Genomic DNA, 26,422 nt, shown 5'->3' with positions numbered 1-26,422 from the left:
GGACTTCCAAAGTCATCCAGCCATTCACTGCCATTATCAAGCTTGGAAGAGCCAGGAATTTCTTTTATATAACTCCGATTGTATTCGTCTGAAAGAAGAATGTTATTTACACATGGCTTCAGGGTGAGTAAATCATGGGCTAATTTTCATTTTTGGGTGAACTATCCATTTAATTATGCTGGCTTCTTTTGCCCAAAATTAAAAGGCGTCATCGTGTGTATCCTTCACAGAGAAAGGAATCCCAGAATGCAATGAACAAAGTTGATTATAAACAAGTTATATTATAAGTTATTCTAAATCATTTTTAGCCCAATTGTCCTATATGCAATGTATATTTATGCTAATTAAAGTATTGTGTCTTTCCTTTCATGCTAATTTAAATCAATTGTGTGTTGAGTCTTGCGGTTCGCTATTTGTATGACCCAACGATTTAATTTGCTGCCTAAATTAGTCACTTATGAGGTTCTATTTCAGTCAGAATGCTGCCTTGGAAATGCCTACGCATTTGCCCATACGTTTATAGTATTTTTGCATTCTCAGTGATTTTTGTCTACTGTACATGGCATAAAACTGTTCAGCACTTTGACAATCCCGCACAGAGAAACAGCCAGTGTCTCAATACTCTATACTTGCAAGGCTTCAGATGATAGAGTTTTTGATGGTATTGTAGGAAGTGTTATCTGTATCATGTAAAGCTTCCTTCCATAAAGTGAGCCAGCTTGAAAAGCAAACTTGCTGAGTTTTCTATCATTATGCTCTGTTCTGTTTTATTCAAAGCTTTCAGGTGAAGATCAGAGGTTTGGCAGTCATGACAACTCTCTATGTGTTCTGTAGAAGTCTAATAAAACATTACGGAGTATGTATTCTGCAGAGAGTTTATTATTTATTATTGTAGCACAACATCTCCAGTCAGTATAGAGGCCTTCACAGTGACAGTGATTTGCAGAAACGAAGCAACCAGAAGTCATACATTTTCAATGAGAGTTTGTGATTTCTGTCAACGTGAGTGATGGCAGCAGTTGTGGGAGTGTCTAGCGATGTGACAAAGGTGATAAAAGTTTAACTTCATTCAAATGTGCAGCAACTCGATGCAGCAACTACCAATAGGTCTGAAAGCAATGGAGCTCATGTGATCTATCTATGAAAGATTGAAAGATATTACTCACATGGCGTGAAATAATTATGCATGGAAACTCTGTCAGAAAGTCTCAGCATTGAGTTTGATTCATGCATTGATAATTGTTCATCTTGTTCATGATATGATGAATTATGCACTGCTGTAATTTATATACCAACACTTTCCCCTCCAGAATGAAATTTGAGCAGCAAGAAAACAGATTTCAGATAAAATAGAATAATAGAATAATAATTGAAATCTTTTTTCTTTCTTTTTTTACCAGCAAACATATTTGTAATTTCATTTTAGATCAGCATGTTTGAGCTCCATTCACAATTGAACTGAGAATGCCTTTTTAAATTCAAAATCAGATTCTTAAAATAAACAGAGGTAGCAAACACAATGCATAATTGCAATTCAAATTTGATTGCAAGTAAAAAGGACTGAGATTCATTATATAGAAACTGTGTTCGATTTTCAAAAAAAAGAGCAATTTTTGCCAAGACCAACTCGGAATGTTAGCTTGATAAAAGCTTTGGGGGAAAAAAAAGTTTTAAAAGCCTTGAAGTTTAAATGTTTGTAGGGTTCTTGAACAGAGAGAACAATATATAGAACGACAGAAAGATAGACAGAATGAAAGAAAGCATTATATACAGATGGACAGACTGAACAATAAGCCGATGGATGGATGGATGGATGGATGGATGTATGGATGGATGGATGGATGGATGGATGGATGGATGGATGGATGGATGGATGGATGGATGGATGGATGGATGGATGGATGGATGGATGGATGGATAGATAGATAGATAGATAGATAGATAGATAGATAGATAGATAGATAGATAGATAGATAGATATACCTGTGTTGAATTTCTTTGCTAGTTATGCAGCCAACCAATAATGTTAGCATAGCAGCAGCAGAAACTAGCAACCAACAGTATAGCGACCCAGTGACCTCCAACAATAATATCGCTGTCAGTGTGAATGGGACATTAAGTGGTGTTTTTTAGGGGCCGGCAGAGCTGAAAGTGTTTGGTCATCCAAAATATAGCTTTTACATAAGGTCAACAAACCCTCTGAATATCAATGTGCTCTTACATTCAGAGCTAAAAGTGACTTCTCTTAACATTACTCCCCTGTACAGCGTTCAAGGCTGGATCCACCACTTCCTTTGAAAGGTGCAACTTTAGCAGGTTCCTTGGGCGGGAATGTCTTGTTCTTCATGCACTGGCTCTATGCTGTCATAAAGCTGTTGACCCTGAAATGTGTAGAAATGGTTCCTGCCTGGTTTTGTTCCTAAGCCCAGTTAATTGTTCCCTGCGGTCTTGTCACGTGAGTCAGCCTCAGGGCTGAAGCATTAATTCACATGAGTTTCTCTGAGTCGTTTTAATGTGTAAATGACAAAAAAAATGGCCACACACATTATGCTTTTCCATTCATTACTTAATTCATCGGCGCGATAGTTGGAGACAGAAAAGGAGAGTTTCAGCCGCAGAAGAACAATGCGTATGTCATCAGCATGCATATTCTGTGAAGTCACTGTGTGGAAATGTCAAAACCATCTCATGCTCTAAAGAGAGGAATAATCAAACTGCTTTGCTTGTGAAATAGAGCACTAACCAAAGCAACTCCTCTGCATCCCCCTCTGAGTTTCCTATGCCATTATGCAGTTTTATCCTCTTTGAATATTTCTGAATATACTGATTGACAGTAGGGGGTGTCATTATCGCAAACTGTGTGAAGAATGAGTCACTGCTATTACACAATCACAGAACAAAAGATAGGTGATTTTAAAGTATCTCACCTTTCATTAGAACAGGTTTCAGGACATACAAAATCTGGATGTAGACTTTCTTTTGTGAGGCAAGTTTCTGGAGTATTTAACGGAATTTTGTAAAAGATGTTTTTACTACTAGTTTCTAATGCTACTTCAACAAGGGGAAAACAACAACAACAACAAAAAACCTAATTATTAAAGCTGCAGTCCGTAGTTTTTCCTCTTTGTCGCCATCTCTGTTCGAAATCTGCAATTGCAGTTATTCGCGGAATTATCAACTTTACGTGGGTTGTGCCTCAGCTTGTTTGTTTTTAAATAAATAAATAAATAAATAAATAAATAAATGTAAAGACCCTTTTACACCAAAAGTGAACTGAAAAAGCCTGTTACAGTAGAGGGCGTTCCACACAATAAAAATAATACTGAACATTTTTTTTATACAAATGTGATGTTTATCTAAAGTCATTTTTTGCTTATTAGTATGGTCGAATTGGATCATCAACGGTAAGCAGCACAGACTAGTTATTTAAAGTGAGATTAAATACATAAAGTATATTTGTTAAATGTAACATTTAATTATTGCAGGTTTGTGTAATATTCTGAATTTGCATTTCACTGTTTTGATTTTTTTAGGAATCCGGAATCTGTTTTTGTGCAAGTGAGATAAGTAAATGCTCACATTTAGTCAAAAACTACAATAACCATCAATGTTCACATAGAGCACAAAACACCTCTGCCTCCTGATTTCTCTCAACATGGGGACAGGAAAGATGTCAATCAAAAAATGAGTAACGTGTTACTTATTTGAAAAAGTAACTCAGATATTTGTTGTAAATTTAAAAGTAATGCGTTACTTTATTAGTTTCTTGAAAAAAGTCATCTGATTACGTTATTTTTAATGCATTACCCCTAACACTGGTCATGTTGCGATTTTGCCTTTATTTCGATTAATCATGCAGCCCTGCTCACGATACACAAAGATATAGCAAAAGATTGCCCATACGCAGCTGACCTCTGACCTCCTCCCTGTTGCGTGAAGGCGGGCACGGCGTGGGTAGAAGCCTCGCTTTGATTGGCTGGCGACAGGCTTATGAGTGATTGGCAGCGCTTAATGAGAGCCCAAGAGAGGTAACCCGACAGCTGTTTGTTTGTTGCTAATGAGAGACTGGTAGAGGAGAGAGAAAGGCTCACACACTGGAACTCTTTGAAAGAGGCTGCCTTCAGAGCGCCTGGCAGAAAAGAAGAAGTCCTACCTCTCCCTAAGGGCTGGGCTCGGGGTCTGCTGCAGTGAGCCGCTCTGGAAGCTCCTGGGTTCTGTCAACGCTGTTCACCATGGATCGGATTTGATGTTTGCACAGAGACCAGGGAGATGCGGCTCGACAAAGCTTTGCTGTGTCTGTGATAATTAGGTTTAACAAGTTTGTATTGATCTTTCATAAAAGATGACTATATAGAGAAGACTTGAAAAGACAATGAACCATTTTTAGCATTTAGGTCAGACAAAAATGGGATTTTTGACTAGTTTTTTCTATACAGAAATCCAACTTCTATTGTTCTTCCCCTCTGAGTTATATAAACCCCCCACAGCATGGTGGAAATAATTAAACGTGTGGTTTCCAACCAAATCTTAAACGTCTGTTGCACTCTTTCCGAAGGACAAACTGCCAGCTGTCTTTCTTTCATACAGACCTCCCCTCGGCTGGTGGGAGCTGCTTGATATTAACAGACAGCATCAGGTGGCATGCTGTTACACCCAGCGCTGGAAACATCTACCGTGTTGAAAACATACAGGGCTAAAAATATCGAGTTGAATCCTCAGTTTTGCAATGTAAACTCTGAATTAAGCATAGCAGGTTCTACTTTCTACTCCGCTGGTCTCATGACAATCAATAAAGGCCTTGGCAGACTCGCTACTTAAAGCGATAGTTCTGCCAAAATTGGAAATTCTGACATTGTTATCTCCCACTTGTGTTGTTGTAAACCTTTGAAACACTAAAGAAGATGTTTAGCAAAATGTCTGAGCTATTTCCTTCTGTACCATGAAAGCGGATGGGGACCAGGAGATGTTAAGCTGCAATAAGAACAAAAAGCACCATAAAAGTAGTTCATACTTGTGCTCAGACTAAATTCAGATATCATATTTTGTGTAAAATCTTGCTTGAGCTTCAGTTATTTTTCAGTTATATTGTATAGAAGAGAACAACTTCTGCTATAAATGACTCTTTTTGTGTAATACAAAAGTTTTAAAAAGACATGAGAGCCAGTTAATGTTCAGTTTTAGGTGAATGATAACCTTAAATAAAAGGTTAAACCTAAAATATGCTCCTCACAAATGTTCATTTTTAACTCCAAGATGAGAGAACTAAATTTCAGCATACAATCAGGACTACCAAATCACTGGTATTTGCATGACATTATTTCACTATTATGGCTTTTAAATGATAATATAACACTTGTGCTAACAAAACACCCTAAGTTTTAGACACTAGCTATATTTACATTAACTCATTTTCCTCAGTCGGAATTCATTTGGAATTCAGATCTGATTTCAGATTCTAAAAATAAGTTCTGTTTATATAAACCCTAAACTTTAGAATCTGATTCAGTCGACACATTCAAAATCTGAGAAAACCACTGCAATAACGTCTAAAATGAAAGCTGACATTTATATCAGAAGAGCTTCTTACAGCATATTAAAACTAGGGAGTGCAGTTTCGTAGAGGCTAGCAATAGAAGCTTTGAAAGCATAAGATCCCACCCTCCTTTCCAACCTGATCGACCTACATACGACCTCACTCGTACGAATTGGTCGTGAGATAGCGTTGTCCTTTCAGAATGCTCTCCAAAGCCACGCCTCCTCCAAAACACATGAACGTGCACAGCTAGAGTAGAGTCTGCAAAGCGTCACAAGAGACGCCGTAAATTACCTCATGTCTCGAAGCACATAACATTACAATAATACTGAACCTGGACCATAGAAATACATAAATCCAAGTCTGAGGACATGAACAACTCCGAGTAGAACTTTACGGGTTGCTATCTCATAATTCCAACAGCATAAGCTCATTGTTTTGGTTCAGGAGGAACTGTAAAAGGTGGCTTCTGTTTGTTTGCAGTGCTCGGTGACGGAGTCCAAAACTCGTTAAAAAAGTACATTCTATATGAATGTGTGTGATATAAATTAAATTTGGAAATACTACATCTGCCATGTTGTCATTGTCATGTGACCTATGGTGACAGTTGTGTCGCTTTAAATCCTCTCCCGTGGCCTCATGGGATAGGCCCTTACCCAAATGGCACACTTCACTTACGGTCTTGTGGCCGCCCGGTTTCAGGAGGGTGCTTGAGGGCGCCCACTTTTTGTTTGATATGCACCCTCGATGCATACTTTTGCCGAGCTGAACTGAAGCAAGCTTTGTTCAAAAAGGTGCAGACTCGTAGGAAGACTGCAAGTGTTTAGGGTGCCATTTGGGACAGGGCCAAAGTAAAGTATCCATCGAATGTGCACTTCAGAATCTCGCACCGAAGTAGTAGGTCATCAGGGTACTTTTTGCCTACTGTTTTATGAATACTATGAATTCAGACATACTACTTGTGTGTCTACAACTCTGCATAGACTCATGGAACACGCTGATGACATGAGGTCTGCATGAGCATGGTGCGTGGAGGGAAGTATGCAAAGACATATGTCGACAGGCAGGTAGAACACCCTATCATTGCATTCAGACTAAATGCAATGATTGGACAAACATGTGTGGTACTGACTTCCACACAAGGTATATGTACATTTTTTTAATATTTAGACCACTTCTGTTATTAATTGCTATCAGGGTGTGAAGAGAGTTTAACCTGTATGACAAAAAGTGTTTATGAAAAACATTGCCTACCCTAGCTTTAAGTCCTCTCCACTTACCAGTTCCTGAGAAGAAAGACAAAAATAAACATACCCACTAAACATTGGACGCCGGATAGACGTGCAGATCATGTCTATATTGGGTCCGTCGGTCCATGACCAATTCTGGACATCTATTTGACGTCCAAAGTAGGTCCACTATTTGGACGTCCAACCATGACCCAACTTGGACGTCATATTAACGTTCAACATTGGACCTTTGAACTGGGTAATTTTTTGGACGTCATTTGGATGTCTATGACAGGTGCAGGAAATTTACATGAATATTTAGGCACAATCGTAAAATGTAAAATATGTAAATACAGTATACGCATCATTGCACTGCGTATGCGTGTGTGCAAGATGTTTATAAATCCGATATTCAGGTTCAAGTGCATGCTTAATTTTTTCCCTATTGATCAGATTATTTCAGGTCTACTCTACACCACCCATTTCAATCCAAAGAATTTCCATTCAGATCGAGCTCAATTGGATCGATTGGGGTGTTTACATAAAGGCTTTTTAATCCGATTGAGCGAGTATTTGATTCATTTGGTTGCATGTAAATGCATGCATCTCAGCTCACCCACTCACCCTAATTTAAACAAGAAATAAACAGAGGCCTACATGATGTAGATGCAGCAGTAGATGTTTCCAATCTGTTGGTGCAGAGGGTCTTCATTCATGCAGCTGAACCACTCACATCTCCATTCATTTCTATATGTTCTCATTTTTATACAGTAGACTATATTCATGGATGAGGTCAGTCTTTCTCTTCACACAAACTGTTACACAATCTTGCATCCTGTTTTCAACATGAAAACAACAACAGCGGCTCTGTGTGTGTGTGTGTGTGTGTGCGTGTGTGTGTGTGTGTGTGTGTGTGCGGGGGCGATGGGGGAGTGGATTTATGGGGTAGATTAGAGGAAACGTGAACACGCTTTGCCAGCCGTGTGTACTTTCGAACGCCCGTGGGTGGCGCCAAAAGAGCAAAGAGCGCTCAGCTCTCAACTGTTGAATGCATCAAACTGTATTTGTTCATTGGATGCGATTCCAACTCGATCAATACTCATCACATTTTACGACCCAATTGCTCAAGATTATGATCCACGCACGAGAAAGTAACGACACAACGAGCAGGGCTCTGTGTGTAACCCTTAGAAAGGTCTCGGTGCGTAAAAACGTTGAAGCCACCCCTTTAAAACTAATAACTCATTAAATGAAAAACAGATACTACAGACGTTTGCTAAAATGATCCGACTCATCTCTACGCGAATCGATTTCAATGTACCGGCTCAAAAAGTATATATGCTTAACCATGTTTTTTTTTTTTTTTTTTTTTTGGCGGATTGATTACCATTAGTTTCACTGCAAATGCTATGGTTAAAGTATGGTTAGTGTAGCATAGAACCAACTTCAGAATTTTTTTTATTTTTTATTTTTATGTGTTGTAAATCTATGTGTGTGTGCCAGTTCAGTTTCTTACAGCCAACTCAGCTCATTAAAATAGGCTATAGAAAAATGCATTTGCCAATTTACATTTTTGCATTTAATATTTTTGCTCACTTTAATTAGGCCCATCAGTCAAATCTTCAGTTCAGTCCAAAGCTCAGACCACATGATTTCTCGGTTCAGAGAGCGAGATCCCTGTTCAAAGTTCAATGACTCGTAAACTGCTCAGACCGATTCAGTCAGATTCTGGTTTTGTGAACCGGTTCAGACAATTCATTGAAATATTACGACTCTAAAAACCCCGCTAATAGGAAGCAATGAAACACAGACACACACACACACACACACACACACACATAGATATGTGCCATGTATATTAGGCTATTAACAATTATACTATTTTCCAAACCAAATTGTGCCTTTTTCATCAAACAGCCTGTGGCGCGCGAGAGCCCCACCTCCTCTCGCTCTGCGCGTCCGCCTGCGCGCGCTTCTAGAGGGGAACAGCGCGCGGTGCTGAGAAATCTCTCCACTCACTCTCTCACATGCATAGAAATGCAGGATTAACCCTGTGCGGAGAAGAACCTTGTGCCAAAACTACGTTGATAGTCTACTTCTGAGGAAACCGAAGGGGGTAAACCCGAATCCATACGTTCTGCCATGTACTGTTACATTTTTACATTATTTCCGGTAGATTATGGTATCATTCGGTAAAGAATAACGAGGAGCACTATCAAATTTTGTGAGAAGCTGCACTCTCCTAAAACGAGTGTTTGAGGATTTATGGACTGAAACGGAGGGAAGCTGCTCGGTTTAGAACCGTTTCTGTGTTGAGAAACAACAGCAAAGACATTTGAACAGCCATCATCAGCCGTAATTTCTCATTCATTAACACTTAAATGAGTGCCGACGTTATCAAACTGACGCGGAGTCGTGGGAATGGCGTGGAAAACAGCGCGGCTACTTATGGATTGTTTTCCAACGGAAGGATTTGATGTTTTCTTGATGTGTGGATTCTTTAAATCAGGTGTTTAGGGGTCCGTGTAATCTCGAAGGAAACATCAGCTGTAGTTGATCCTCAGACGAGAAGCCTCGGTCTTGGCAGGAGAAAAAAAAAAGTGATCGACGAAGGTAGGCAACGAACTTTATTGTCGCCTCTGAAAAATGAATAAAGCTGAGGGGAAGGTTCGATATGTCGATGGGTCACATTTAAATATTCGACACACCACGGCGATATGCCATTGCAGAAACTACAGGCGTTTTGAAAGATAATGTAGCCTATTGATGGCAGTGATTTGTGCGCGAGCCCTTATTATTTCGATATTTTGACCACATTCGGATGGCGTTTATATTTTCCAGAATCAATCGGAGTGCTTATGTTTATACACAAATAACCAAATGGCACTTGTTTGTTACCGCTTTAGTCGACACGACGCGAATTCAGGAATCTTATTAAATAGCGCAGTAAACGGTTCTGCAGATCTTTTGCTACGCATTTTAAGCTGCAGAACATTTATTCGTAATCCAGCTGCGATAAAGATAGTTGACGAACGACCAGTTGAATGCAGGCTACTGTTTGCTGCGCGCAACTGCAAGTCATGTAACATTATTGTCGTTTAAAAACTCGCCATCTAGCCGCACAGGGTTAGATTGTATTCAACAAGGCTGCAGATATAAAGGAAATCGCAGTGGAGCGCCCACCTGGGTTGGCTGGGTCAACAGCAGGATCAATGTTTGGTCAAATCCCTGTAAGGCTGATTACAGGATTCCCCCTTCCACCATCTCCACCCACAACCCTCTCTGAGCTCGAAGGAAAGGATGTGTATCTACAAAATGGGGTTTAAAATACAAAATAATAATAATTAATAAATAAATAAATATAGAATCCTTTCGTAGCCCCAAGAAGATGATGATGATAATAATATTAATAATTATTATTGCTGTTATTAGTAACTGTTGCATATAATTGTTGCTTCTTGCGTTGTTTTTGCCTCTTCTTGATGACTCGCTTAATTTAGTCCTAATTTGTAAGTCGCTTTGGATAAAAGCGTCTGCTAAATGACTAAATGTAAATGTAAATATACCGTGTTACATACATCAATAATATATATATATATATATATATATATATATATATATATATATATATATATATATTTTTTTTTTTTTTTTTTTTTTTTTTTTTTTTGTTGCAGTTATCAAATAAGAAATTATACTATTCTTAATTACCTTATGCAAATGATTTTTTATTTTTTTTTTAAATCCTGTGTTGGTCCAAAACTTATATTTTTCCTTCCAAAAAGAAGAAGAAAAAAATAGTGTATGATCTGAACAGTCATTAACAGTCATTACTGAATTCAGTTGTCTGTAAAATCGCACAGCATTTGTCCATAGGTTGGACAAATATGGGTAACTGATTTAATTGGACTGAGCTGAAATGCTAAACCTGTTGAACGTGAATGAATGTGATAACAGATGATTTACAGCACTGCTGAAAAATAAAAGGTCACAATACTTAAGGGAAAATGAAATGTCTGCATGAACTATCAGTCTCAAGAGCAGAGCGAGAATGACTTCCGATCTTGTTTAGGATGGAGTTCGCCCATGTTAATTTCTGAAATTGTTGCAGGTATATTGTGCAGTGTAAGCAAGGCTTGGAATTACAAGTCTGAAAGTGCTTGTGCTGTAATTTCAACAGACCTTTGAATATTCTCAGCGCTGTGTGAGATTGATACACTGGCTGAATTTGGCTGGTTTTCGCTTAGATTGTTTAGGTGTACCAGCGTTCACTAGGGAGGCAGTCCACAGTGAGCATATGTTCTGTTCTTTGCCTCACCACAGCATGTAACCAGCTGATGTCTTTGAAACAGACTGTATATTTAATGTCTTCATCCACATGTTTTCTGGTGCTTACACTTGAGTTCAGAGCTATTATAACAACCCTTTGTTCATGAGGCACTCTGAGTTGAAAATCAACAGCCCTTAAATAGTTTGTTGAGTGTTTGTAGACTCATATCAGGATGAGATTAAGTGCTTGTGCTCTTGGGGTGTTTGAAGAGTCTCTTATGTAAAGAGCGTTGCCGTGTGTTACATTTTAAATATTATTTTTATGATTTGCTGGATTCATGTATGAATCTGTGTCAATTTGTTGTAGCTGTTGAGGGAGTGGAAAACATGACAATGGCTTCTACAACTCGTCAATGGAAGCAAGCTGGCAAGTGAACCTCCCCCTTACACATTTCTTCTACAAAATGTTCTCACTTCCCTGTGAACCACCCTACAAATGCAAAATGCAATAAATACATCAATGCTGGAACTGAGGAAATAGCTTCAAAGTTTTTTGATTGATATGTATACTCAGTTTTCAATGAATCTGTGGAAAGTTCAGCCCAGCCTGTCTGTCAGAGGACAGATCATAGACTAAGAGATCCAATTTCAGTCATAACCCACTTTTGACAAAATGTGTTGTTATTGTGCTTTGTCTTTGTAGGGCAGTGCAGCGTCAGTGGATTTCTATTCAGTTTAAATTGTGTGGTTACAAATAATTACATGCACTAACCAATGATTTGCAGCAGCATACTTAAAGCCAAAAAATAAATTCAAAAAAAAAAAAAAAAAAAAACAATGCACCAAAAAGCTGCAAAATGCCATTTTATTCACTAGGACATAACGTACGGGCCAACATATACTAACCGTTATGAGTATTTTCACACATCTATTCTATAGCAGTAGATTCAATGTTCAAGTCTTACCACATTACTAGGGTCCAACTTCCCACTGCCATGAGTGCAAGTTATTGCCTGGGCCTTCAGAGGCAGTGCTTTATGCCACAGTCCCTAATCATGTTTTTACCCTATACACTATCAGCACAGCTACATCGACAGGAGGCTGCCCTGCAAATGCAAAAAGAGGACACATCAATACCTGGGCAATTAGTGCATCAATACGCTGCACTCCCAATCTTAACAGATACAGAGGAATTGGATTTCTGATTGGATTTCTATGCATTCTTGTGTTTAGCTATTTTGTATAACACTTATTTACTTTCCTTTGGATCATGGCCGCTTGCAAAGCCTGTATTGATTCTGTTTTTACTCATGCTCCATTTTAGACGTTACATGGATGTTTTGCATATAAACATAGAGTCTCTAAAGGCCACAGCATGAAGTGCCACAGCTCAAAAAACTGTCCACTGTTCTTTAAAGGCACAACATCTCAGAAAATAATTAAACTCTAAAACCATTCAGTGCTTAAAAAGGAGAGGAACCTGGATCCAGGGGAATACAGATCAAAGCAGATGCTAAACTACAGGATAGTGATTAATGAGGAGGCCTAGCAGGTTGAAAATCAAACATGAGCATTACAGTGTGTAAATTAGCTTGAAACTTGTGAGCCTTGATAGGAAAGATATTTTTCCTCTGTCTTGAGTAAATCTGTACTTTGAGATAAGGGCTGGCCTTTAGGTGCTCTGTGACCCGGGAGTGCAGCATCTTAATATACCAGTGTTTCCGAGGGGAATCTTTCAGCCTACTTTCTGTGATGCTGAATGGTTCCTTTGCTGTGTTAGCAGGATTCTTAGTACCTTTTGTCTCATCAGCACTTTGCATTGAGAAACTGCCTATTTTACGTTATGGGCCAATCAAATGAGTGTAACCTTCATTAAAGGGAAGTCATCCAAAATAATAGCCCCATCACTGGCTGTGAATATGTATTGGATTAAGGGTATGTTGAGGAAAGTGCATTATAAACTGTGTATAAGATGGTTTAATTTATGTTGCAAATAGTACAAAGCTTGCTGAGCTGTTGTTTTGAGCCTAACAGTAACCCATACCTTCTTATTAAAAAGCCCATTAAGATGTGTCTTATTACGTGTTCTAAATCATTAATTTTCAAAAGCAGCTTAGCTTGGACAGGCATTCAAAAGGGTGCTAATTAACATTTTCCTGTGTGGTATTAATAGGGATGATTTAACTTCCAGATTTAAGCAAAGAAGCATTGTTGTAGCAGTTATGCTACTAAATCATTGGCTGAAGTTGAAAACATTAACATGGTTTCAAACACCTTTATGAACGACATTTGTACAGTAAGCCTTTCGTCACATACAAGTAATTGTCTGCTCAAAAATGAGGATGATAAATAATGTAAGATAATGAGAGAGGATGCTTTTAGTGGTGTCGGGGGAAGAGCCGTTTTCCGGAGAGCTTTTACAACTCTTAGCCTTGGATTTAGTGCTCAAAATGTGTACACAAAACAGTGTGTGCTTTGTGATTTCTTTTTTCACCCATGGCTAGTCCATCAACAGTAAAGTAAGTTAAAATAAAAGAAAAAAGGATGTTTGTTTTTCTCTGTTTATTCAAAAGAGTACCGCGTGACACACTTGTTTATGATTTAACATGTTTTTCACACTGTTTTGCAGACTGAGGTGTTACCTCTCCGAGGGCCCATGGATCTCCCTGTGGTGTTGTTTCTGCTGTGGGGACTGTTACTGGACTTGCTGAGTGGTGCGGTGGGTGGCATTCTATACCGCGTACATGAGGAACAGCCTCCGAGCACACTGATTGGCAGTCTGGCAGCTGACCAGGGGCTACCAGACACTGGACACCTGTACAAACTGGAGGTGGGCGCTCCCTATCTGCGGGTGGATGGCAAAACTGGAGATATCTTTACCACTGAGATCCCCATAGACAGAGAGACACTGAAGGATTGTCGTAATAAAGGCAAGCCCTGCTTTCTGGAGTTTGAGGTGTCCGTCACAGACCTTATTCAAAATCAGAGTCCACGGCTGATAGAGGGAAGGATTGAAGTGCAGGATATCAATGATAACACACCACAATTCCCCTCACCTGTCCTTACCCTCTCAGTTCCAGAGAACACCCACATGGGGTCACTCTTTTCAATTCCACTGGCCACTGACAAAGATACAGAGAGGAATGGAGTAGCTGACTACACCTTAACGGCAGGACCAGAGGCTGTAGCACTCTTTGGTCTGCAAGTTGCAGAGGACCGAGGTGAAAAATTGCCTCAACTCATTGTGTTGGGAAGTCTTGATCGAGAGCTAAAAGACTCCTATGACCTCACCATCAAAGCTGTGGATGGAGGCAATCCACCTCGCTACAGCAGTGCCTTGCTGAGGGTTGTCATTGCTGATGCCAACGACAATGCACCCACATTTGAAAAATCCTCCTACGAAGCAGAGGTTGCAGAGAACAGCCCAATCGGACACTCCGTGTTACAGGTAAAATGGCAAACATGCTAAGTCAACCTTTAGATCCAAACAAGGCAAGATAAATTGTCTATTGCATCATGTCTGAGTGTGAAATGTTAATGAGCACTGCTGTCCCAACCTCCCAGCTGTCTGTTCTTCACTTTGATGCTTTACATCAATGGATCGGGGCCAAACTTATCACATTCACTTTCTTAAATCATTAGAATAATCAATTTTGATCATCACATAACACACTCATTTGGTTAAAAAAAATAAACAATTAGATAAATTACTATAAACTATTTGAATCTACTATGTAGATTAATTTGAAAGAGATTATTGAGATGATCTGATGATCTGTATAGTTTGTTTTTAAGGAACCCCACTCTCTATAGATAGCATATGCCCCAGAAATCCTGTTATGCAATACTCTGACTATGTTCCCAGTTTTGTGATATAAATAGATTCCCTGTGTTCAAATACCCAATATGTAATGCCCAATGTCTAATGAATGTTGTTTTGCAGTCTTGTCCTATTTTTGTAAATTGTCTTGACTATGTGTAAAATCTATTTTGTTGTTATTTTAGTGTTTTACATTCTCATTTATTTCAGTCCAATTTATTTAATATTTTCGATTGCAGGTGAGGGCTAATGATTCAGACATGGGTCCTAATGGCGAGATTGAATACACATTACACCAGGCCATTGATCCTGTGCCAAAACTGCTCCGGATAGACCGCTCATCAGGCATCATATATGTCAAAGGCCCGTTGGATCGTGAGGAGATCAACAATTTGAAATTTTACGTTGTTGCACGAGACAAAGGTCCCTCACCCAAAAGTTCTAAAACGTATGTTTCTATTGATGTGACGGACCAGAATGACAATGCACCTGCAGTGGAGATTCGAGGCATTGGTCTTGTGACCCATAGTGATGGAGTAGCAAATATTTCAGAGGATATGCCAGTTGGCACAGCAGTGGCATTGGTACAGGTTTCAGACAAGGACGAGGGAGAGAATGCCGTGGTGACCTGTGTGGTTGCAGGTGATGTTCCTTTCCAGCTTCGGCCAGCCAGTGATTCATCAGTTGACAACAAGAGGAAGTACTTTCTGCAGACCACAACACCCCTGGACTATGAAAGAGTTAGAGACTACCGGGTGGAGATAGTGGCAGTGGATTCAGGCAATCCAGCTCTGTCCAGCACTAACTCGCTGAAAGTCCAAGTCACTGACACAAATGACAATTCCCCCATTTTCTCACCAACCCTGTTTGAAGTAGAGTTTGCTGAGGAGAACCAACCAGGAGAAAAGGTGGTAGATGTAGTTGCCTCAGATGCAGACAGTGGCACTAATGCAGAGCTTGTCTACAGCATTATTGCGGACTCTTCAACAAGGGGGCTTTTTGAGATTGACCCCAGCTCAGGCGAAGTATGTGCTCGAAGCCCTCTTGATCGCGAGCACAAGGAGCGCTATGAGTTCCGTGTTACTGCAGCTGATAAAGGGGTTCCGAGTCACAGGGGTACTGCCACAGTTGTAATTAAAGTACTTGATCGGAATGACAACGATCCAAAGTTCATGCTGAGTGGCTACAGCTTCTCAGTCTTGGAGAACATGCCACCTCTTAGCCCTGTTGGTATGGTAACAGTACAGGACATGGACGAGGGTGAGAATGCTCGAGTGCAACTTTCTGTGGAACCGGATGTGGGCAAATTTGTGATCCAGAATGGTACTGGCACTATTCTGTCCAGTATCTCATTTGACAGAGAGAAAGAGAGCAGTTACACATTCCGGTTGAAAGCTGTAGATGGAGGGGACCCACCCAGGTCATCCTACGTTGGAGTGACCATCAATGTTCTCGATGAGAATGATAATGCACCGGTTGTCACTAAACCATCTAACTCATCCTTTATGCGTCTTTCTCCCATGGCTGCTCCAGACAGTGTTGTAGAAGTGGTGGAAGCAGAGGACATTGATTCTGGTTCTAATGCTGAGCTAGTATACAGCATTGCTGGGGGAAATCCACATGACCTTTTTTACATCTCTCCATCTAATGGCGAGATCACACTAACAAAGGAACTAACTCGAAAACATAGTGGTCTGCATCGACTGGTGATAAAAGTGAGTGACAGAGGCAAACCATCCCGCCATGCTATTGCCTTGGTACACATTTACGTAAATGAAACCATTGCTAATGTAAGTTATGTGGAGGCACTTGTGGGGCATAGCTTGTACACCCCACTGGACATGGACATTGCAGGTGACCCAGATTATGGTTTGGCTGCCCAGAGAAGCAACATTGTATATGGCAGTCTAGCAGGAGTGGCGGGAGTGGTCACTGTGATTGTTGTGGTGGTCTTCATCAGGCATCGCCTTCAAAGAGAAACAAAGAGTGGTTATCAGGCTGGCAAGAAGGAGACCAAAGATTTGTATGCCCCCAAGCAAGGGCCAAAAAGTGGCAAGGGGAGAAAGGGTAAAAAAGGTAAGCCACCAAAGTCACCTAAACCTCTTGGAGAGGACGAGGAAGTCAGCCTTCAAAAGAGTCTGAAATTTAACCTTGATGGGGTCAACGACAGCCCCAGGATCCATTTGCCTCTGACATATCCGCCTGGAAGCCCTGACCTAGGCAGGCACTACCGTTCCAATTCCCCATTGCCCTCCATCCAGCTCCAGGCCCAGTCCCCATCTGCCTCCCAAAAGCATCAGGCTGTCCAGGAGCTCCCTGCTGCCAACACCTTTGTGGGAACAGGCGGTGATGACAACTCCACCGGCTCAGACCAGTACTCGGATTACAGCTACAAGACCAATCCACCAAAATACAGCACAAAAACGGTACCAATCTTTTTCTGATTTTATATGTATAATGCGGTGATGGGGGAAAAATGGGTTTTGCAATTACTATTATGGGTCATTCCAACATTATTTAGAATGGTACTAGTGCTAAAATAGTGGGTGTTGATATATGAACATTTTATTATATATATATATATATATATATATATATATATATATATATATATATATATGCTAAATATTATTCTCATTTTAATAAATGTGTTCCATGAATTCCCAGTGTATAATGTGAAAAGACCATCTGGCATACAAGAATCTGTCTGTTTGAAAGATGTCAAAAATGACTCTTGTATTACATCATGTTCCCTGTATATATACTCTGGTCACCAATTCACTGTCTGTGATGTAAAAATGCACTTCAATTTACTTTGTGAATAGACAATTACAAAGGTTCAGTCATGAAATGATTTCACTGCACTTCATGTACAGTGTAGTGTGGTTGAGTGTAAAATGTCCATATTTGCTAGAGCTCATGCTTTCTCCGATTTCTAATGTAATCTGATCTACCCAGTGAGAGGTGCCCATCTGACCTGCTGCTATTGAACAAGTCCAAAGCCATTTTCTTTGGTTCAGATGGAATGTCAATCTGACCCATTCAGCATGTTAATTTCGGTGTAAAGCAATTGTTTCTATGATGTGGAGTGAGGGGAAACGTGAGAAATTTAAAATTGAGTATAATATCCGGTGAGAGTGGAAGTAAAGTTTACTGGGCAGAGGAGACGGAAAGCAAGGGCACATGGGTCCTGACTCCATCAGTACCAGTCTGGTGTTTGATAAAGCCAGCAGATGCTAGATGACAGTCAGGGTGAGTGCAGGCCTTGCAGACTCACTGACTGGGGAGAACAGTTACCCACGGCATCTCCCACACCGTGATGGACAGCATATGGCATGGAAGTGACAATAGACTCCAGCTATGGAGAGTGTGCTGCATTGCTGTGTATTGTTTGTGTGAGTGTACTTCTAGGTTTCTGCATGCACTCATGTAATCCGTTTGTGTGAATGTGGGCTGAGGTTCCTGTGTGTGGACTGCTTTCAGCAAGTCAGCCTATTTGATCGGATTCCCGCTTGACGACATGCATTACATAAATTGATATTTGTATCTGTGAGAGTTAACTGATAGGCACATAAACAAGGGACAGATGTTGACTCATGTGACATCTCTTGGCAGATGTGAACTCGTGAGGAAACCCCCTACATCCCATCCAAAACCCACATCAGGCTTAACAGATTGACCAAAATAAAAAATTAAAATCTCAGCCAAACTGAGTGACAGATGTGCAGAGTGGAGCATGACAGAGCGAATGGTAATACGCTCACCGATGACTCGTGCGTGTGGCAATGTGCTCAGGTGCGTGTGACAGCCTCGGCTCAAGCTCTCCCACTTTAAGCTCTGATGAGTGTAAACACAGTGGCCTTGTTTGCCGTTTATTGCCAGTGAGGATTGAGCGTGATGACTGGCTTCACTGCTTTCCTTCCTGGTCCGTAAAAAAAACTCATTAAGAGGAGTTTGTTTGTTCGGAAAGACTTATCCTGAGGTGTGAAAAAAAAAAACTCAATGCTCAATTCACAGGGGCACAGCCTGACTCCGTGAGGAGAGATTTGTTTAAATGTGTTGCTGTGTGGTGTGTTTGTGCATGTGTCTTTCACAGTTCATAGATCTTCCCAAAACTCTCTCCCTATAACCTCCAAATGTGTTAGACTGTGTGACAGTTACCGAGGGGACTATGGATTTATCCAGTACAGTGCTGATAATTAGCTTGGTCATGGCAAAGATCTAACACCTTTTTAGTGACATGTTCCTCTCTCTCCGGAACAGCCTTGAGTGAGAGACATTAGCACACAGTCGGGATCAAGGGAGAGGCCTTCCCAGTTATTTTTAAGTGGGCGTGATGAGAGCTTGTGAAGCTGTAAATCTGTGCTTAAATTAAATCCATACAATTAAAATGCCTTATTAGATGGAGATAACACTCCGTTTTCCCCTCTCTACTGTGGACTGCCCTTCATCTCCAACTGGAGAGAGGAGGATTGGGAGGTAGGGATTCAGGTTGGATTTTGGGGTGTGCTTTAATTAGGGAAACACATCTCTTAAGTTTGCAAGAGCCAGTGTGTTGGAAGAACACTCATAAAACAGGTTGATTGTTTGATTCCCTTTGTGTGTCGCTACTTGCAGTAGAATTGAGCTAGATGCAGTCCCAGTGTTGCACTGTTCTTTTTTTTTTTATTATACTCGTTTAAATGTAAATGAAAATAACAAATATTTTATAAATTACATTTCCTAAACACAAAATTCACTAAAATTTCCTAAATTCACAACTGACTTTCACATTCTGACTTGCAATTCAAATTCACTAAGATGTTACATGTAGTTGTAATATTCTATGTAGATATATCTGATTAAATAAATATGTGTAGGATGGTTTTGGGTTTGAGTCAAATCTCTAACAAAGCACTTCAGTTTATCGATTCACTGGTAAGCTTCAGCTCACACAGCTCAAGCGGGGCATTTAAAGGCGTCATTGACCAATAATTTGCATAATGTGAATGTTAAGAATTCATGGTGTTATTCAAACACAACTCCAAAAACAATGTTTGCCCTTAACAAGTTTAAAACACTTACTGGTTGGACAAACGGGTTACTTCTCTCCCAAACGTATTTGTTCAGCCATTGTGTTATATCCAGGCCAGTCGGGTCATTTAAACCGGTTGCAATTATGTGTGATGCAGCTAATGGTGCAGAAATATCACACTTCACCTTTAATTCACTAATCCATTTTTTATTTGATTTCCCAGCAAAAATAAGTATTGCGATACAGTCAGACAATACAGATAGCATGTTATAAAAATTTCTCATACTATGATATAAGATTATAAGATTCAGCTCACCCTTACTCTGTCAAGACTGCCTTTACCATCCAGGGGATTGCAAAACTAAGTAAAAGCAGTGAAGTGAAGGCTAGCAAAGCATTGTAGCTGAAAAATAGCTCCAAGCCAAGCCTTTTCCTGCTATCTCCACTCCATCTCCCTATCTTCATATCTACCACACACGTCTCATATTCTCTGGCAAGCAAAGCTTTAAGATAAGAGGATCTACCATAAAAAATGTTACCTCTCTACAGAGCATTCTTTCATTGTATTTCTCTCTTTTTCTTCTTCACTTTAGTACATTATGCACTCTATATAACGAATCCAACGTGGCCATAAATCAGCCCTGGTACTACCAAGATACTGTATATTCAGTACCTTTAGAGCCCCCTGCTCTTTGTATGGCTCATCTCCTGCTCACATATTCTCTATGTGAGGCAGCCCTGCCTTTATGGAGGCTGCCTCAAGGCCCTTCCCAGAATCCCACATTTTGAGCATCTGCTCAACCCAGCTCTGGCTAATATCCATAGCAGAATGCAGCCGTAAACCTCAAACCTGGCGCCCACCCTCTCAGATCTCCCCTCAGTGAATACAGCCCATAATACCCTCAGACTGCTCCTCATTAGAGCACAATACTGCCGGCACTCAGCTCCCTCTCGGTGGACCAATCTACTGTCAGGTGCGAAGGCCTCACAGGCTCATGCTCAGTGTGAAGACAACTGCTGCACTTACAGAAATTCAAGATTTCAAGGCACCCTCCCTTCCCCCAGCCTGCAGGAGCAAACAACTAAGCAATTATCAAGGAATACTTTGCAATGATATTCTACTGAGATCACTCATACTGAGGGAAATTAGCACAATAAGGCAATTCCATTTCAACTACAGCTGGTGCACTTGTGTCAACACGGCAGATGCCATCTAGACAACAGGAAGGGTCAGATATGCATTCTTGTTTGTACAGAGTCTCACGAGAGGGTCTCTCTGGGACTAACAAGTCTCTGCAGGCACTTATGGACTGACTGGTCTTGGCTGACACTTCAGAATCGATTGACCTAGACAAGTGCTCAGGGATTTAGTGCACTGGGCAGACATATTCCAAATGAGTAATCTTGTCCGGTAGTGATAAGACTGTATAACCACAAAGTTCTTTACAGTTCTTTCTTTGCCATTTTGTAGTCAAACCACATTTTGGCCAACAACCAATTTTAGTATGTTCAAGCCGGTGCTTCTGCCAAACTGATTCACTAGATATCACCACTCTGTTGGATCTCTACTTCAAATAAATGAGACCGACATGACATTTTAAGTTTGGGCTAATCGATTCTCATGATCTTGACAAGCACACTGGGATGGGACCTGCAGAGCTGACACAGTAGAATTGGATCATCTCTCTCTGTCTCTCTCTCCCCTCTACCTAAATCTCAAAAGGACATAAACTCTTTCAAAAACTTGGGATTTGAGTAGTGGAAATGCCTGCGTAAATCTTTATGCCTCTGGTCCAGTCCTTATATGCTTTGTTGGCGATTTTAATCTAACATCCCAATGATTACCTGTTAAATGGGATTACAGCCCCAACTCAGGAGGTGCTTCACTGGCAGGAGACTGTGTCTCTGTCACCGAAGGAGATGGCTGATGTTGTTGAGCAGTTTGACAGCGAAGCGCAGTGCACCACAGCAGCACACAGATGTGCGACTAATGATAGTGTCGTCGAAGACGAGGATGACAATAATGATAATGATTATGGTAATATGCAAGTGTTCACAGTCAGATTCATTTCCTCCCAAATATATTTCTGCACACAACCACAAGGAGCCTAATTTATGCGAATGTTGTCTGAGAAGCATTTTTCTACATGGGTGTTTACGAAGCGGTGTCATTTTTTTTTTCACTGCGCCAGAGGCACAGCATCTCTGATTTCATCATATTACATTCTTGCTTATAATATGAGAAGAGAAAGCTACAATAAGGATGAATATAGATAGGGTGGGCTGACACAATTATGAACAATTGTCATACAAATAATAGCGATCATTATAGTCCACTTTTCATTAACACAGGAACCCAGCCAACCTGGATAATACATTATGGTGCTATATTGATAAAAAGTACCGTAAAAAAGACATTTCATGGCATTTCTACATTGGCTTATTACAAATTTGGATGGTCATATGTGATTGGAATTTAAAGTGCACAACATTCACAATCAGCTAATTATGTAATAATCGTGACAGGCTTATAGACAGTGAAATTCTCTCTAGCTGTTTGCCTGAGCAGATGAAAGGCAGTGGTAGTTGTATTCTGTGCCCCGTTTCATTTCACTGCTGACAGGAACGCATTCTGTGAGCCACCGATGGTCAGAATCGCACTTAATAAAAAATGAGAAGCTCCTTTAGGTAAAGCTATGTAGAGGCTCAGCTTCCTGAATGGCATTGCCTTTAGCTCAAATATTTTATCACTGCTCATTCCAGCCTCCTTTACCTTCCGCCAGGCAGATTAGTGCTTTTATCAATAAGCAGCTTAGCACCAATGCTTCTCTCAGTAATGTGCTATGCCATTTCTCTCCTGCTGCTGTAACTCTTAGATGATTCTCTTTCTTTCAGTCTTCCTCTATCCCATCTGAGTGGTTTTACTTGTTTTCCTGAACATTGGCAGATTTACAATGTAAAAAGCAATTGGTAAAAAAAAAAAAAAAAAAAAAAAAAAAACTTTTTTAGGTTCTGTCAACAAATGTCTTGAATTGTCTTTAAAGGGATAGTTCACCCAAAAATGAAAATTCTGTAGGAGCCAAGATTCATCAGGTTCAAATTGAGAAAGAATGGTTGGGAGGGAGCATGAAGAATCTTGTTCACACATGAATTGGCACCTCTAAGTCCAGACCTTAAATTCATTGAAAGTCTTTGGAATGTGCTGGAGGAGACTTTACAGAGTGCTTGACTCTTGCATTGTCAAGACAATATCTTGACCAAAAGTTTATGCACCTCTTGATGCCATTTCATGTCTGAAAATGAATCTTCATGCTCCCTCCCAACCATGTGTTTTTTTTTGTTTTTTGACCATGCAGTGTCTATTAGTGTCAGGAATTAAAAAAAAAAAAAAAAAAAACACAATCAGTGAGTATTTATTGAAGAAATAAGCTCATACCTAAATTCCTAAATCTCTCTATGTGTGTGTTTTATATAAAACCCTTCAAAATTGCAATGAGTTACAGTGCTAACCATAATTTGGTGTTTTGTGGCTGTACGGTATTATTTAGACATATTTTGTTGAGGCATTTTTCCCCCATATTTAGATGCTGGGTTTTTGTAGTGAAATCTGGCAACATAGTCTCTTGGCACTGAGAAGAGAGAAACATCTCTGATGTGCATTTAAATGCATCACTGACACTATTGTACAACAAGAAACTCTTTGTGAATGCAACTTTATTTAGGCTAGTTGGGGCAACATTTGAGGGAAAATTGTCAGGGTTTTAATGTAGATTCAAACAAATTCACATTTATTAGTATCTGTGATTCAAATAAGCACTGTATGCTAGATAAAATATAATTACTTTTTACAATGTACTTTTGCTTCAGTTTTTAGTTCTGTCTTTTGTGTTCTATCTCCCTGCCTTTGTCTCGCTTTATCTTTCACTATGCAAATATAAGTTATTTTGCTCATTCAAAGGCCAACAAGGCCAATCAGATTTCTGAGGTGTCAGTAATGAAGTGACTCATTCTCTCGGTGTGATGAAAAATCAACTTTGCATGATGTAATTGTCTCGTCATGGGCTTTGCATGATAACTGTGAAGCACATTTCTCCATTCGATGTGTTGCCATGGAGAAATGGGCAACAGCTCTGCATTTGCTGAGGCTTATGTGGAAGTATTGATGATATTAAAATGGAAGACACTATAAATAAAAAGGCAAACAGTCTCCCGAAGACTGAGGATTCCCCAAGTCTCATATATTTCCATTTCTTTAATATGATTTTCATATTTGACAGACTGAGAAGATCTTGTTTTGCCATCTCGCTAACAATAATTCATTTCAAGAAGCGCTGAGGAAACCACCAGGATCGCTGCTAATATATGTTTTGGAAGTTGACCTTCCCACTAGGCTTCATAACTAGCTTGACCAGCTAAACTAACCAGGTTGAGTAGCACAAAACCAGCATGAACTAACCTGAAGAGTCATGCCAGTCTAAGATGTTTTTGTCAGAGAGGAAGAAACCCCAAATATGGCAGCCATTTTACTGCATTTTCAAGAACTCTAAATCCAACAGGAATCGGTTTAGTGGACACTGGCCCCAGTCTCGCCTGTGGGTCAGGAGGAAAGTTTCAACTGCAGAGAGTGAAGCGAGGACAAAGGCCTCTCAAACATCTCACACCATTAAAGTGGTAGAGATCTGAACACAATCCATTAAGTTCCATTAGAGAGGGATACATTCACACACGTATTCACACCTTAACAGCCTTGCAGTGGTGTGTTGTTACACTTACAATCAAGTTTCATTATTCAGACGCTTCATTCATATATAATGCAAGTTACAAACTACCAAGAGAAAACGCGGTTTCATATTTGGCCATGATACGTGTCACAGCAGAAAAGACGCCTGGGGGCAGACTTGGTAAAGCTTTACTTTTATAAACCTACTGTTAATTTCACTTACTGCAAGTATAATCCTGTCATGATTGCAATTTCCATTGGAAATCAACAGGGCATGCTTTGTGTAAAGGAAGAATGGCAGGAAATGAAGAAACCTGCAGCTATGACGTGTTGCTCTAATTCTCTGGTTTTGAGCTGTCAGTGACTCAATCATGCATCACACCCTGGCACAAACAAACAAGAAGATACAACTAAATCAATTCTTCAAATCCAGCATTCATCGTCAGAGGCTTGTCAGTCAAGCCTCTCGACAGCCCCAAGACGGCCTCGCTTGTACTGAGGTGTCAACGAGCAGACTCAACTCCTGACCCCGTCAAAATGCAAGTCCTAATAACATCTTCCTCTCTTTATCTCCACCCCTGAAGAGAACTGCTACATAGTGCAGTTTTGGAGAAACCAGCAAACCAATTATGCTGAAATTGTTCAACCCACATCTTCAGTTTAAGGCCTAGTTTAATATCCGAGGCTTCAAAACTATGCGTAGTCATGATGGAAAACATTAATTTTCTTGTGTCCTGGATTGGAGAATAATCCACTTACCGGTAAAAAAAAAGTGCGAAACTACAAAAAAGTGCAGAGGAGATATGCTGTTGCATAATTCTCTCTCTTGCTTTTGCTGGCTGACATGAGCAGTGATCATTATTTCTCTCACTGTCTTCACCCCACTGGGAAGGTAGGATATTAGAATATTTCATGAATATTGAGCTCTCTCTGGCTTTTTGGCAGTGGCAGAAATTATGTTTGCTGCTGTTTCATGTTGGCAGTAAAAGGAACAAGGCTTAATTGCATAAGTCTATAAAATGGGGTGAGAAAGAAGAGCTTCTGACAATGTGAATTGTTCTGATGCGCCTCATTGTAGTAGTCTCAAAAGCAACAGCGTCAACCCGAATATATTCCAGGATTAGGGGGAAAAGAAAGGAGCGTTGAATGCGTTCAGACACAAGCCGGCTCTTTGAGTGCCCCGAAGAATCAGTCTTCAGTTGTAGTCGTCTGCGAGATAAACTTTTTAGGTTCAACTTGACGATGTGGTAAAACATGCTCAAATCCCCCTGGGATCAAGGAATGGTACATTTGTAATTTTATATTGGTCTGTGTACGGGGTGTTGATTTCTATTTAAATGGATGATATTTCTTACAACATTGATTCCGGAAGCTTTTCCCCCACCCCCCTGCAGATATGGTCACTGGTGTTGAATAACATGGCTATACTTAATCCAGATCCAATATTTTCCACAATGTTGGAATCCCTTGTCCGACTAATAACTACCAACTGGTGTGACAGAGAGCAAGAGAGAAAACGAGAGACGAGACACGCAGAGAGAGCGTCCACTGCAGTCTAATCCTTTATTTCCCATGGTAAGAGATTCTTCGGGTGAGTGCTCTAAAGCACATTCAGAGATGATTATTTGCATGGCAGTCTCACGCTCTTATCTGGATAGAAGGCATGTTTAAACACAAAGGCCACTGAGAAGAGAGGCAGAGATAGCACTGGACAATGCACCAGTGATAATTATCTGTCCAAAAGCACTTGTCAGGATGATGAAATCCAATTAAAGGGCTTTTAAAAAAAAGCCAGAAAATGGGATAAAACCACGAAGTTGATGCACAGATGGTGGTC

General features: G+C 40.2%; 1 protein-coding gene across 2 annotated transcripts in view; it reads left to right on the top strand.

Annotated features, from left to right (window-relative positions):
* Positions 1-8,775: 8,775 nt before the first annotated feature.
* Positions 8,776-26,422, top strand: part of pcdh1a (protocadherin 1a) — a 73,106-nt gene continuing 55,459 nt past the window's right edge. Inside the window, exons 1-3 of one of the 2 annotated variants that reach the window (XM_084104844.1) lie at positions 8,776-9,375; positions 13,661-14,479; positions 15,091-17,277. In XM_084104844.1, the coding sequence (XP_083960970.1) occupies positions 13,688-14,479; positions 15,091-17,277 (2,979 nt within the window). In that variant the 5' untranslated portion in view covers positions 8,776-9,375; positions 13,661-13,687. Of the gene's footprint in view, positions 9,376-13,235; positions 13,551-13,660; positions 14,480-15,090; positions 17,278-26,422 lie in introns of those variants that run through there. The other variant, XM_084104845.1, reaches the window with a different exon arrangement.

The sequence above is a fragment of the Abramis brama genome, assembly GCF_963993115.1.
Source record: "Abramis brama genome assembly, chromosome: 25".
NCBI lineage: Eukaryota > Metazoa > Chordata > Actinopteri > Cypriniformes > Leuciscidae > Abramis > Abramis brama.
Note: the sequence above shows the minus strand (reverse complement) of the source record. Positions and strands in the feature narration are given on the sequence as shown.